This window comes from Podarcis tiliguerta (assembly GCF_965153285.1).
Source record: "Podarcis tiliguerta genome assembly, chromosome: 17".
Taxonomy (NCBI): domain Eukaryota; kingdom Metazoa; phylum Chordata; class Lepidosauria; order Squamata; family Lacertidae; genus Podarcis; species Podarcis tiliguerta.
In genome coordinates this window covers 32,228,759-32,242,937 of record NC_139550.1, presented here as the reverse complement: position 1 = coordinate 32,242,937, position 14,179 = coordinate 32,228,759, and the positions used below count along the sequence as shown (strand labels likewise).

The 14,179-nt window shown below is 43.1% G+C and overlaps 1 protein-coding gene and 1 long non-coding RNA gene across 14 annotated transcripts in view; one reads left to right on the top strand and one right to left on the bottom strand.

Annotated features, from left to right (window-relative positions):
- The window catches only part of SMARCA4 (SWI/SNF related BAF chromatin remodeling complex subunit ATPase 4), a 62,446-nt gene that overhangs the window by 36,582 nt on the left and 11,685 nt on the right, over positions 1 to 14,179 (top strand). For 8 of the 13 annotated variants that reach the window (XM_083419306.1, XM_083419310.1, XM_083419309.1 and 5 more), the window contains 9 exons: positions 1,368 to 1,481; positions 4,784 to 4,891; positions 5,605 to 5,691; positions 6,935 to 6,981; positions 8,131 to 8,297; positions 10,163 to 10,326; positions 11,783 to 12,010; positions 12,230 to 12,328; positions 12,598 to 12,675. In XM_083419306.1, coding sequence (XP_083275432.1) covers positions 1,368 to 1,481; positions 4,784 to 4,891; positions 5,605 to 5,691; positions 6,935 to 6,981; positions 8,131 to 8,297; positions 10,163 to 10,326; positions 11,783 to 12,010; positions 12,230 to 12,328; positions 12,598 to 12,675 — 1,092 coding nt within the window. Of the gene's footprint in view, positions 1 to 1,367; positions 1,482 to 4,783; positions 4,892 to 5,604; positions 5,692 to 6,934; positions 6,982 to 8,130; positions 8,298 to 10,162; positions 10,327 to 11,782; positions 12,011 to 12,229; positions 12,329 to 12,597; positions 12,713 to 14,179 lie in introns of all 13 variants that reach the window. The other 5 variants (XM_083419302.1, XM_083419313.1, XM_083419312.1 and 2 more) reach the window with 2 other exon arrangements.
- Positions 1,947 to 14,177, bottom strand: LOC310668036. Its single transcript, XR_014506565.1, has 2 exons — positions 13,555 to 14,177; positions 1,947 to 2,143 (listed from the first exon to the last, which is right to left on the bottom strand). It is a non-coding gene; the product is annotated as an uncharacterized lncRNA (long non-coding RNA).

Here is a 14,179-nt window from a genome sequence, read left to right as displayed (position 1 = left end):
ATTAGGTCCATTGGCACAACATTTCTAACATTTTGTACATTCTTTTAGTGAGCTCAAGTGTTAGGCCATATTTACTTTCAGAATTGACTTCGCTGTTGACTGTCTTAGTATACATGCATGCAGCATGCTGTTCTGATCAGATGCAATGGTGAATTTCCTTTCAAGGCCTCTCTTCCGCTGTGTATTGTTCAATATAGTAAGTACAGATGGGACTGCAATTAACCCATAGTAGAAGGCACTGCTAAAGAAATACACCTTTCTGGTGTTTGCTTTTAATATTTTGCATTTCGAAAGACAGTGCTCACTCTGAGGTAGAGTTTTAATACTACGCCAATTTTGTGTATGTGTGCATTTGGCACTTCAAATAGTTTGGGGCAGAAGATGAATAGGGATAGAAGATCCACATTTTCCCTGTGATTACATTTGGTTTGACTTCTGGGTGATCAGTTTCCTCATTCCAGGCCCTTTAAGAGAACTGTTGCATTTCTCCCTCGCTCCTGCCCTCCTCCTCCTGTGGCAGCATGTATGTGAAGGAGGGAGAGGGGGGAAATGTGAGAGTTTATTTTGGGGGAAGTGGATGGGAAATTATATCTATCTATATATCTATCTATACACACACACACACACACACACACTCTCTCTCACACACTTATAGTGCTGTTACACTCTGTTATTTTGTTTTTCACTCTATGCAAGATGTTTCCTCTAATTTGCCATGTTGTAATCTTGATGCTCACAGCATTTTAAGTCAGGGTTACAGATTGGTAAATTAGAGCATCCGTAACCAATGGTGACTTGGGGCCAAATTAAGTAGACTCGCCTCTCGGAAGCCAGGTTGCTGTCAATCAGCAAAGGGGCTGTAGGATTTGAAACAGAGAAATGGATGGCAGGAGGAATGTACTAAAGCTTCACCCTTCCGTTCCCTGCTGCTTTTCCCTTAAGAGACAGCACTCATATCTGTTGCAGCCAAAAGGCTGTCTGGAACCCCCGCTGGGAAAGGGGGCTGTAGGGGAAGCATCAGGTGCAGGAGGCATTAAGCACTGTGCCCTCTTTGACCATTTTACACCTCTTTGGTAGTCTGGATTTGCTTTCAAAGATCTTCTTCAACCCTGCTGCATTTATCTATCTATTGATATGTGAGATTGCATAATTGTTACGGCAATTGTGATAATTTTAGGGAATTAGAGATGAATCGGTGAAATGAAATTTTTTTGGTTCATGGTTTTATTGTTTATTGTTAAAATTATACTTAATCATGATAGTATGGGCTTTTTGTCTGAAAGTGATCATACTTTTTTTCTAGTGATGTTGGGAAAATATATTTAAATAACACATGTTTCCTTGAATCTGCGTGCAACTAAAAACAGGTGGATTTAAATGAAGAAGAAACTATTCTGATTATCCGTCGTTTGCACAAAGTGTTGCGTCCCTTCCTGCTAAGAAGGTTAAAGAAGGAGGTAGAAGCACAGCTGCCTGAAAAGGTAACACTTGAAAAGCAGGCAATAGTCCAGCTCTTAGTAGAATCTTTCATGTCATGTTGTCCATATGCAAATTCTTCTGGGTAGCATCATTCCTAGTTCACTTGTTTTGAAGGGGCTGCTGGAGATTCTGTTTTATCAAGGGAAGTCTGTAGAGAGGCTTGGGACTTGGGAGGCATGATGGTTCAGCTGTAGAGTGGCATTTCAGCACCAAACTAAAATGGTTCTTTGGTAGCTGAGATGGGAAAGACATAGAGCTGGAAACTTGGAGAGCCACTAGCAGAATGTACAGTACAAGACTAGACAAACAAATGGCTTGTCTCAGAATAAAGCTTGGCATGTATCAATGGACCATTCACATAATTTCAAAGAAGGCTGGGGTACTGCTACTAAAGACATCTTTCATTACGTCAGGCTTAAGATGCTCCTCTGTGTGCTTTTGACTTGTTGCGGCTTTTTTGCTGACTATTGTCTAGAATTTAGGATTGTGATGCTCCATCCCCAACACAGAGCCTGGAATCTGTTGTAATATTTAACTTTGTGAGAATATTTCTGACTTGCATTCCGTTTCTAGCTCTTGTGGTTGCAGAGAAAAATCTGAGCACTGCAGTTTGTGAGAGGAAAGGAAATCCTGCTTTTGGTGCAGCTGTCTTCATTCTGTAGGGCTTGAAAAGAAAGATGGTAAAAAATAACGGTTCTGGCAGTATTTTGTCCTTCACTCTCAGTGCACACTGTCACTCTCATTATTATTCCTATTTATTACCGGTAAATTTGTATACCACCATCCAAATATCACAGGGCAGTTCACAACATAAAAATACAAAATGAAAACAAACTGCATAATAAATCAAAACCAATAACCCCCTTCCCACAAACACATATTAAAAGCTATAGAATTTACTTGGTTGGTTTATTCTGTGATCCTCATCCTAGACATGGGGTGTAGAACTCAGAGGCTGATAGAATAAGAGCGTTCTGATTCAATTAATGGTATTTGATCTCTCCCAGGGCATGGTTGGATCCTAGTCCAGTGAGCTGCACTGACTACTATCTCTTCCCTTTCAGAATGAGATCACAAACGGGGCATGTCCTGAGTCTTTTTGATTCAATCTTTCCTTATACCTTTGCTAACAGCTGCTTCCTGGGCATCTGACCCAGGAGAGATCCCATGAGGTCCAGTTGACTATTAGATATCAGAAAGATCTGCTGTAATGAGTTTTACAAACAACAACCACCACCATCCTAAAGTTCATGACTTAAGGCAAATTTATCCATAGAGGAATCCCAAACAAATGTTGTTTGGCAGAAGTTGACCTAACTGCCTTCATCTCAGCATCACTGTAACTTATCACCATTGTCAGTGTCATCACAGATCCCTATACTGTGTGTAGGGTAGATGAGATCCTTTCATGCAGATGAGATCCTCACATCTGCATGCAATGCCAAATTTTGCCCTCCAGGAGAGCTCTCTTCTGACAGATCTGCTAGCTACATGAATATCAGCTTCCGGTGCAATCGGAGGAGTCATCATTCAGGAAGCGTGGGGCCCTTTCGTAACTTCTATAATTCTTGCTAAACAATTAAGAGAGATTTACCACCACCACAGTGTTTCCAGCTCAAAGGTTTTCATATTTCCATGTTGGTATTGTATAGGACTTGGCTCTTTCTCACCTTTCTGCAACACAAGCCCTCCTTATAAAACAGACATGGCCATGGAGAACTTACATTTTGTTTGTTTGGTCTCATAGAATCTTTGGACATACTTGGTGGGTTATGACCACAGAGATTACAAAACCAACTGTTCAGCCACCACAATTGCACTACCTGAAAACTGAGTCTGCAAACTCTGGTGGATACAGCTGCATGCAAACAGATGCATGCCTTAACACAACCTGTTAAGAAATTAATCTGACTATAAACACTATTCTGAAGGGGAAATGGTGGTACTCAAATCTGCCCCAGCTCTGTTTGGTTGTCTGCTATGTCCTAGGATTTGCCCATCAGCTCTCTTACTAGCTCTTTTCTGTGAAAGGGTGCTCCAGAAATACATTAATATTAATGTATTTTTAAAAACAATCTTTTTTTATATACTAGGGGTTGTACCCCTACTTACATTGCTCGCCAACTCCCTCCCTTTGCACCCAGGCAAACCCCACCCTCCCTTTATGCCTGTTCAACCTCCCTTTATACCTCACTCCCCTAAATCCTTCCTTTACTCTTTATCCCCTCAAAAATCCCCCTCCTCTCTTTATACCCCCAAACTCTCCTGCTTCATGAAGCCCCACTTCACTGTACAACGTGCCTCCCAGAATCCTTCCTCCTGCAGCTCATCCCAAAAAACAACTTCCCCTCACAGCTTGCCAAAACCACCACTCCCTTTACATGTTGCCAAACCCCCATCCCTTTTGTCCCTGTCCCTCACTGCTGCTGCTGTGTGAAGCTGTGGGGGGAAGGAGAGAGGAAAAAAATGCATTTTGAAATTCAAGCTTCCTTCTCTCTTTTTACAAGGCAGGAGAGAAGAAAGCTTCTTATTTCCCTTCGTTTCCCAGTCTAATTCTGCTGACCAATTAGAGAGAAGAAAGTGCATTTTAAAATGGGGCAGGAATGAAGGGAAAAACCTTTCTCTGCTTTGTTCCCCTCCCAGGAGCAATGAGGAGCTCAGGAAACAAGCTGGACCTGCTCCAAACCTTTACACCCCACCCGCTGCCTCAAGTGTCCCCCATCCTAAATTTGTGCACCTGGTTATTCCTGTCTAAGTGCAGAACCTTTCATTTGTCCCTGTTAAAAAGCATTTTGTCGGGTTGGGCCCAGTTTTCCCATCTGTGAAGGTCATCTTGCATCCTGATTCTGTTTTCTGAAATATGAGCTACCCCTCCCAGTTTGTTGTCATCTACAGATTTGATTAGCATCCCCTCTATTCCTCATCCAAGGACAGAACCCTGTGGCACCCCTCCTGTTCCTTTTTTCCAGGATGACGAGGAACCATTTGTGGGGACTCTTTGGAAAGCCTTATACCAAGTCAGAGACCATTGGTCCATCTATCTCAGTACTGTATACACTGACTAGCACAGGCTCTCCAAGGTTTCAGACAGAGCAACCTTTCCAGCCCTACCTAAAGGTACCAGGGATTGATTGAACTTAGAACCTTCTCCCCAGCCGCCCCCCAAATACTGCTACTCAAAGATTTCTACAAGTCTGAAGACACTGAAAGCAATGAAATCTCCCAAACTCAGGAAGGTTATTTGGATCCATGCTTTGTGAATGCAGTTTCATGAATTAATATCTCCTCTCTCTGTTCACAACAGGTGGAATATGTGATTAAGTGTGATATGTCTGCATTACAAAGGGTACTTTATAGACACATGCAAGCCAAGGGAGTGCTGCTTACAGATGGATCTGAGAAGGACAAAAAGGTTTGGACTTTTTCTCTCTTTTTCTCTAATGTGCAGTAAGGATGGGCATCTTATTGCCAGGTCTAGTCAATTAGTGTTTTTATTCTTTTCATGCAAGGATTGTTGTTATGATAGACAATGTTTTTTTCAGAGGGGAAAGCAGTCATTTTACTAAAGAATTTGGGTTTGGGCTCTTGAGGGCCTTCAGCTTCATGATGAAGAAACATAAGCTCTCTTTACACAAGCCATTGAACAAACAGTAATAGTATCTGACCATAATACTGTTTTGAAACGTAATTTTAAAATTTCTTACTAGTTCCAAAATTTGTAGCAATATCAAGGTGAGAAGCTTTTCTGCAGTGGTGCTCATTTTTTAAAAAGTGATGCTCCAACATGGTTGCTTGAATAATTTTTGTGAAGAGGTGCACCTTCATGAAATTATGTACTTAGCTTATCTGGTTGCACTTCTCGAGCAAAAAAGCGAAAATAAAAGCACACACTTCATGAAATAAGGCAAAAGAAGGTCTCTGCCATGGTTTATGTACTGTCCAACATTTGTTCTATTGTTTAATCCCTAGATAGAAAATGATAGATTTATTAGGAATCAAAGTGATGAAATATGCCATAAATAGTTTAACACCCCCCCCCAAAAAAAAGGTTTTGCACACGTTGGTATCAATAATTGTAGTTCACTTAGGGAGAAATGTTTGAGTAGTGCTGTCTTACTTTTCCAGGGCAAAGGTGGTACAAAAACGCTCATGAACACTATTATGCAGCTGAGGAAGATTTGCAACCATCCCTACATGTTTCAGCACATAGAGGTAAAGAAGTGTTTTTGGTGTTGACATTTTCAGCCTGCTCAATGAGGGCAACTAGCAACGAAGGGCCAAAAGTATTGCTGGAATACTTGTTCTTTAGCAGGAATGAGGAACTGCAGTCCCCCATGGTGTTGAACTACAACTCCCATCAGCCCCAGCCAAAATGGCCAATGGTTTGGGATGTTGGCTGTAGTCAAACATCATCTAGAAGACCACAGGTTCTCCTTCCTGTCCTACAAAGTAGTTTGGGCATGGGAAGTCTCGTAAACGTTAGATTGACCCACCATTTCTATTCAGTTCTGTCCCGCTCCCCCAACTTATTCTACCTTCTGGAACCTCCTCAATGCTGGGTCTTTGCTGTGCAGCTACATGGAGAATCTGACATGCAGTTGCACGTTTCTTGCTGCTGTGACTTCCTGTGAGAATATTAAATAGAGTTTCGGTAAGAAAGCAGCTCCTTCTCCTTCTTCACACTCATGTACCCACTACCCCGGTTTACCCCACAATTTGAAGATCCAAAAGTTAACTGTTTAGGCTCTTTTTAAGTTCTTATTCATGGAGGGAGAGGGTTATCAAAAGCTAGCCATGATGGCTACAGTGCCTCCACAGTTGGTGGCAATAATGCTTCTGATTACCAGCTGCTGGAAACCACAGGGGGGACAGATCCTGCTTTTGGGTTTCCCACGGGCATCTGGTTGGCCACTGTGAGAACAGGATGCTGGAATGGATGGACCATTGGCCTGGTCCAGTAGGCTCTTAGTGTGGTTGTATATAGTGCAATACTTTGACAACATCAGCCTTTACCAACCTGGTGCCCTTCATGTGCTTGGGACTGTTAACTCCCATTGACTGCAGTCAGCAAAGCCATCATAGTTCTAGTTCAAAGGATATGGAGGGCACCCGGTTGGCAAAGCCTGGGCTTAAAGCTGGAATCTTGGAATCTTTATGGAAAGCTTACAGATGTGGAATCCAGTGATGCTTGTCTCTTGTTCTTCTGTAGATATTTATGACTCGTTGAAAAAGATTTCAAACCCAACTGAAGCATCAATTTATTTGTAGGGTGCTTAGATTTTAAAATTGTCATAATAATGATTATGATAGCTGAAAAGTTAATTATTGTTTACTATTATCTCTTTGCACGTTACTAAAGCATGTGGACCATTATCTCTTAGAGGAAACCGTCTCTGAAATATTGTTCGGCCTGTTCTGTTCATTATTAGACTGGCTTTCTTATGTTTTGTTGTAGGAATCCTTTTCTGAGCACTTGGGCTTCACTGGAGGCATTGTGCAAGGGTAAGTTGGCCACCACAAAGAATTTTAGGAAGTGCATGTTTTTCTTGGGTAATCTCTGAAACCAAATGCTAAAGAGGAGGAGATTTTTATGCCCTTCTTGTGAGCTTCCAGAGACATTTGACAGGCTGCTTCTGAGTTATTGTGGGATCACTCACTGCTTTCTCTTCAGTAAAAGGATTTTGGTTAGGCTCAAAGTGCCCTCAGAAACCCAAAACCCTCTATTGTTCATTGAGGGGTTCTGGTGAGTCCTTTATTTCTCCAGGAGAAAGACCAGGCCTCTTCTCACCATTGGGCACCAATACTTACCAAGTGTTATGTTAGCCTGCCTGTTTTTAGCTTACAGAAGCCCTCACAATTCTGTTCCTAGTGTTCACATTCCTCCTTTTAACCGTTAAGTAAATTTCCCACTTGTCTTGTAGTTCCATCTTCCGTGTTGGTTTGTGGTTCTGTTATGTTCCAGAATCCCTCTGTCTTTAGCTTTCAAGGTTGGTTGCTCTCAGTCGTGTATCAAGCATGTATTACCCCCCTGGCTGTACTTTGAGGTACCCTGAGAGCACCGGGGGACCCCACAGCTAGAAGACTAGTTATGATTAACATTTCCCCCTGAAAAACACTAATGGCAACCTTTCCCTGCAACCTGAAGCTGTATAGAAGTATTAGTTATGTTCTAGAGCCTTCTTAGTGAAAGGGCTGGTGCCGTGTTGTTTTTTGTTGTGATTATTGGCACGGTTTTAATAGATTTATATTTGTATATAGTTTTATTTCTATCAGTGTTTAATTGTTTTTTTCATTATTGTCCCCTTCCCCCGTGTTTTTAGCAGTTTTTATTTTTATCTGTAAGCCTCATAGAGTCCCTTAGGGGAAAAGCCAGAGTGTAAATAAATAAATAAATAAATGATTGATTGAGCCACACTGTCAGTTCACACAGTTAAAAAGGAGATCCAGTAGGGCCAGGCTTTGTGTAAAATTGCTGTGCTTCCTGAAGAATTCCCAGTATCCACTGAACATACAAGACTTCCACCGCAAACACACAAGCATTGCATGGCAGATAAATTGATGTGAAAGCAGGTCCCCAAAGGCAGAATGTTAAAAGCCACTATACCAGAAGAAAACAGTTTCTTTGTTTCTCCTCCTCATGTTCTGAACCAGGCTTGACCTGTACCGCGCTTCAGGGAAGTTTGAGCTCCTAGATCGGATTCTTCCCAAGTTACGAGCTACCAACCACAAGGTGCTGCTTTTTTGTCAGATGACGTCCCTCATGACCATAATGGAAGATTATTTTGCTTACCGTGGCTTCAAATACCTCAGGCTAGATGGTGAGTTTTGCATTAGGGCCTGTAATGTTGTAGGAAGACCTGGTTTTGGCATGCGATTAATAAAGTGCCTTTCTTCATGTAGTCTCTGTATGTCTTTAGTCGGGCTGTGTGTGGAGCATTGTAAGAAAGTAAAATGCACCAACTTCAGTGCATAGGAAGGTTCTTTTGGCATGTGCAATTTTGGGGTGTGATCCTGTATGGCCCATGGTGTAGCATGTGGAGCCATTGCGTAGGAATTTGCGCTCTTCCCTCCCCCACTGGGCCCGCTTCATGCTAAGCTTAGTGTTCTGGCTGCACCATTTCCAATTCTTCCTCTCTGCTACAAACATTCACAAGTGGATTTCTCTTTCAAATTTCAGAATGGCAGCCCGACACTGTCAAGTGGGCTGATTCCTTTACTTAAGTTACAGTGACCTGCCCTGGTTCTCTCTTGAAATGATGGGTCCTTTTTAAAATAATGATCCCAAAATACCATTCGTTTAAACATTTGGGCAAATATGTTCCTCTATCACAAGAGAATTTGAGCACGTTCCCTCTGTATTTATTCCTCTTTGGTTATGCCAGCCTTTTATTATTTCAGTTTTTATGTTTCCTCTTTTTTCCCTGTCACCTGGTTCCTTAATTAGTGGCAATGACCCTGTTCACACATTTTTTCCGTTTTAAGGATGGTTTGTGAGGTAAGATCAAGAGCAGGTCTTGAACTCATTCCCCCTCAACACGTGATGCTTCACTTTGCATGGGATTGAGGCCTTTATGGTGTGTTCCCAAGTGAATGCCATAAAGTTTGAAGTACAGTGGTACCTTAGGTTACAGACGCTTCAGGTTACAGACTCCGCTAACCCAGAAATAGTACCTCAGGTTAAGAACTTTGCTTCAGGATGAAAACAGAAACTGCGCAGCAGCAGCGCGGTGGCAGTGGGAGAGCCCATTAGCTAAAGTGGTGCTTCAGGTTAAGAACAGTTTCAGGTTAACCCGAGGTACCACTGTATTTACATTCTGACAAGGGACTGTCCAATAGCATCACGTGCTGCCCATGTGACCCCCCAACACTGGTCAAAAATGGGGGTCTGCTTGTATTGTGCTAGTAACAGAGAAGGCTAAGTGTAGCCAGAGTTGATGGCCTACACTGGGCAAAACAGAAGCCTGTTTATGTCATCAGCGTAGGCCCTGCATGGTTGCTACTTCAGCAACTACAGAGGCCTGGCAGATCACGTACCCTACCTCCCATGTCACCAGCAATGTTGACCTAGGATTGTGTGATTGTAGGTCAGTAAATATTACTAGTTCAGTCTGGGGGTCCCAACCATGTATAAACAGCAGCCGCAACTCTTTTATAAATTGGCCTTAGCATAGCCTGTCCCAGTGGTTTCCTTGGTGAATGATAGTGGACAAAAGCAGGATGGTGCCTTTTTACTGCAGGTACTGGTGTGCAGCTGAGTGTTCATTTCTATCTTATTCCCCTCTTATCCCCAGTTTGGAGTACAGAAGTAGGAAGAGGCAGGATTGGGAGAAAGCACCAGTACCAACTTCCCTGTCCTCTCTTTTCCCCTTCCCCCTCTCCACCCCACCCCAAGACAGTATCTGCTAATCCAAACCACCTGATTGTTCTCTGATTGTAAGTTGTCTTTCGTAATACCATTAGGAACTTAAATAGTTAAATTGATATGCAAGCTCTCCAGACATTTTGGAATGTGGGTGTATATCTCAACTTGGTTGGTTCCCAGTATAAAAAATACTTCCCCTCTGTGGACCAGTGCTATGCTTACCCACATTTCTGGGGTTCTTAAAGATGACAGGCTTTCTACTCAAACCAAAAATTTGTAGCAGTGGGGGGAAAAACCACTCTTGTCTCTCTACTTTCAAAGGAACCACTAAAGCGGAAGACCGTGGCATGCTGCTGAAAACGTTCAATGAGCCGGGCTCTGAATATTTTATTTTTTTGCTGAGTACCCGAGCTGGAGGCCTGGGGCTAAACCTACAGTCTGCTGACACTGTGATCATTTTTGACAGTGATTGGAATCCCCACCAGGTATTCATAAAATGCATTTGTGGGCTTCAGAAATGAAGTTTTTTGAAAGTGGGGTGGGGTGAGGTTGGTAATAATAAATTTGTAGTATGACTAATCTGTTGAGCTGATACAAAAGAAGCAGGGCTTTTCTGTGTCTTGCTGTACTTTGGTCAACAGTAAATGCACATCTATTTGATTACTGAAGTTCTGGATTTTCAACAGAATCTTGAATGTTGGCGCTTTTCTATAGTAAAAACTGAGGCTCCTTTGAATATGGGGGGGGGGGTGCTTTGTGCCAAACATGACGGGAATCTTGGAACAGAAATCTTCCTATCGCCTCCTAAAGCAACCTGGCCTACACTGAACACACTTATGCCAAGGATGTCTTTGGGAAGCTCCTCACATAATGATTAACAATGTTTCTTGTATCCCATGCTTCTTCCTAAAGGAAGCCCAGGGCAACTAACTTAATGTAATACAGAAAAATACATAAAGCCATACAGCATTTAAAATGTCAATTAAAATATATTTAAAATGGCATGCTAATACCTTCAGCGCAGAGACCTCACAATTATGACCCAAAGTCCTAGACAAAAGTTTTAACATTCTGCCTGAACGTGGCGAATCTAGCAGACTACCTGATTTCAGCAGAAACAGACTTCCTCAAACAGGGCCCTTTTGCTGAAAACACGCTGTCCTAAATCACCTTGCCACCCCTGCTGATGGGACCACAAACAGGACCTCTCCCACCAATGTGGAGCCAGTGTGGTGTAGTGGTTAAGAGCGGTAGTCTCGTAATCTGGGGAACCGGGTTCGCGTCTCCGCTCCTCCACATGCAGCTGCTGGGTGACCTTGGGCCAGTTACACTTCTTTGAAGTCTCTCAGCCCCACTCACCTCACAGAGTGTTTGTTGTGGGGGAGGAAGGGAAAGGAGAATGTTAGCCACTTTGAGACTCCTTAAAGGGAGTGAAAGGCGGGATATCAAATCCAAACTCTTCTTCTTCTTCAATCATTAGTTTTGGGTCAGAATCTATGGGGAAGGCACTCCTTCAGGTACTCAGGTCCCAAGTTACAGCTTTGTAAACCAAGATTTATGTAAAAGGTTTCTATATTACCCTTTGCCAGAGTTCCCAACACACACACACACAGATATAAAATCAGCTATTCCAATAACCCTGGTGAATGGGCCATAGAGTAGAAGACTGGTCTTCAGTGGAAGGGTCAAGGACACACTACTGGTTCACAGGCTGACCTAAGGTAAGTCACAGCAGCTTCACTTCTACTATGCAAATGTATGGTGGTAAATTAAGAAGTGGGTTCTGAACAGCACTGTTCTCATGTAGGTTCAACATAATCCATTGGAGTATTGTGGGTTGATTCTCTCTAAAGTGCTGTACATCAAAGCCCATGAAGGTGATAGCTGAATTTTAACTACTCTCTGAACAGTGAGAGCTTTCTTCTTCTCTCCCTTTCTTAGGACCTGCAGGCCCAGGACCGAGCGCATCGCATCGGGCAGCAGAATGAAGTCCGTGTGCTGCGCCTTTGCACCGTGAACAGCGTGGAAGAGAAGATCCTTGCTGCAGCCAAGTACAAGCTGAATGTAGATCAAAAGGTTATCCAGGCTGGCATGTTTGACCAGAAATCTTCCAGCCATGAAAGGAGAGCTTTTCTCCAGGCTATCTTAGAGCATGAGGAGCAGGATGAGGTAAGGGAACAGTGGGGTGGTTTTTTTGCTTTCTCCTCCTCCAGCGTATGAGTGGTGAATGCATTGCCTAGCTTTGTGCTTTGTATGACGCTGACGCAAGGGACTGTGGGCTGGAAGGAAATGGCATGAACCCTTGTCATGCTAGAAAGTGAATTTGAGTGTCAGTGAAAGGGGCTGGCTTGACAGCCCTGGAGACTGAAGTCCTCTATCTATCCACAGACCAGATACAGCACGGGCAGCGGCAGTGGCAGCGCAAGCTTTCCCCACACTGCCTCAACCCTGTGCCTCAACTCCGACTTGGAGGAACCACCTTTAAAGGTGAGAGGGGTCATTCAGTCGCCGCGCCTGTCCAGTCCTTCGCCTCACTGTGTTTTAAGACTGTCAGCCAACTCGGCTGTGTTTTAAGACTGTTGCCAACTCGGGTGGCGAACTTCCCTGTCCACTGAGACTACCCAGCTCGTTTTTACATGAGTAGCCAAATCAAATGTGAAATAGTAAAAACACATTCAATGTACAGTTTTGAGCAGTGAGTTGCCAGATGGTGCATCTCCATACGAGTTAAACGGGGCTCTTTTGAAATCTTTCAGGAGGAAGATGAGGTTCCTGATGATGAGACAGTTAACCAGATGATTGCCCGGCATGAGGAGGAGTTTGACCTTTTTATGGTGAGAGTGACTGCCTTGCTTCTTGCATTTCAAACAGGTCAGCCTTATCTTCCTGAATTCAGTCTAGTATTAAGGTATACTGGAGGGGTGTTAAGTAGTGCTAAGTAAAAGCATGAGTCCGGGTCTAGAAACCAAGAGTCCTTCCAATAAAGAGAAGGGTTTTTTTGGCGGGGGAGAGAAAATACAAGGTTTCTGCAAATTCTGCCCTTGCAAACCCTTTGAGTTCATTCAATTAACTGATTATACTTGCTTAAAAAAATCCCCGCGGCAGTGAAAGCAGTACAAGCACCATGGGTTCTTTTACAAAAAAACATAAACTTGAGTACTTGTGTTCTGGTTGACTAGGGTGGCTACTAGTCTGAGTCTCACACTATGGCAGCTGTAGTGGAGAGAATGAATAGATAGCAGGGAGTGTCATCTTATTCTTTGTGAATAAGCTGTTACCCAGTTCTAAGGCTCAGGGCAGGTGACATACTGCAGCTGTTGGGTTGGATCCTATGCCCTTGGGATGCTGCTGTCCTTCTGTTTCCTCCAATAATCATGAGCCCCTCACTTTAGGGCCGTGAGAAAAAAGCAGCAGGAGGTGGGAAGGAGAATCCTCCTACCCCTCAGCCTGTGAACACCTATGTTTACACTAGCTACAGGTTGCTAGAGGAGGGGAGAAAGTGACAGGTGAAGTTCTGGATTTTCAACAGAAAGGAGGGAAGTGGCAGCTGAATCTGGCTTCTTTTAAAGAAAGTGATTGCATTGTTTCCTTCTGCTCTGATATGGTGTCTAGGGACAAGAGTTCTAACAGGTAGAACTCGATGCTTTTCCATAGAAACATACACATTTCAGGTATAAAGCCCTTTTGGAGCATACTTGAAATGGCTTCCTCACCTTTCAGCAGGCTATCACACATCCATGCTGACCTCCAAAGCCTGTTAAATTGAAAATAAGCCCAATTATAAAATTAATGAGATTTATGTCAAGCATATTGCAGCCCAACCTTCATCCACTAGGCAAAGGGTGGCTAACCTGTGGCCCTCCAGGTATGGCCGTACTCCAGCTCCCATCAGCCCAATAAGCATGGGAGTCATACAACATTTGGACATTGTTTCATGGACAGGGCATTCCTGGGTTTTATTTTAATGAGAGAGGCAATATATAAATATTTTAAATAAACTAACGTTGTTAGTCTCTGTCTTCTTTTGATGGCAAGTTTCACCCTACTCTAGGGACATGATGCCTGCTGGTGTTCCCCGACTATCTCTCACCAGAAACAACTATGATTGTGGCATGAATTAGTGTAATTTTTATCCTTTGTTTTCTGTATAACCCCTAGTCTGCCCAGTATGTTGCTAACACAGGCTTAGTTTCCCGTTGATGACCTTCTTCTGTTTGATGACTCTCTGAGAGCAGCTGCCCTGTGTCCAAGCAGAATATATAACCAGTATGGCCTTAGAGTATATAACTAGTACAGCCAGCATACTCTTTGGAGCCTTCACCTCAGGCTATTTTCCTT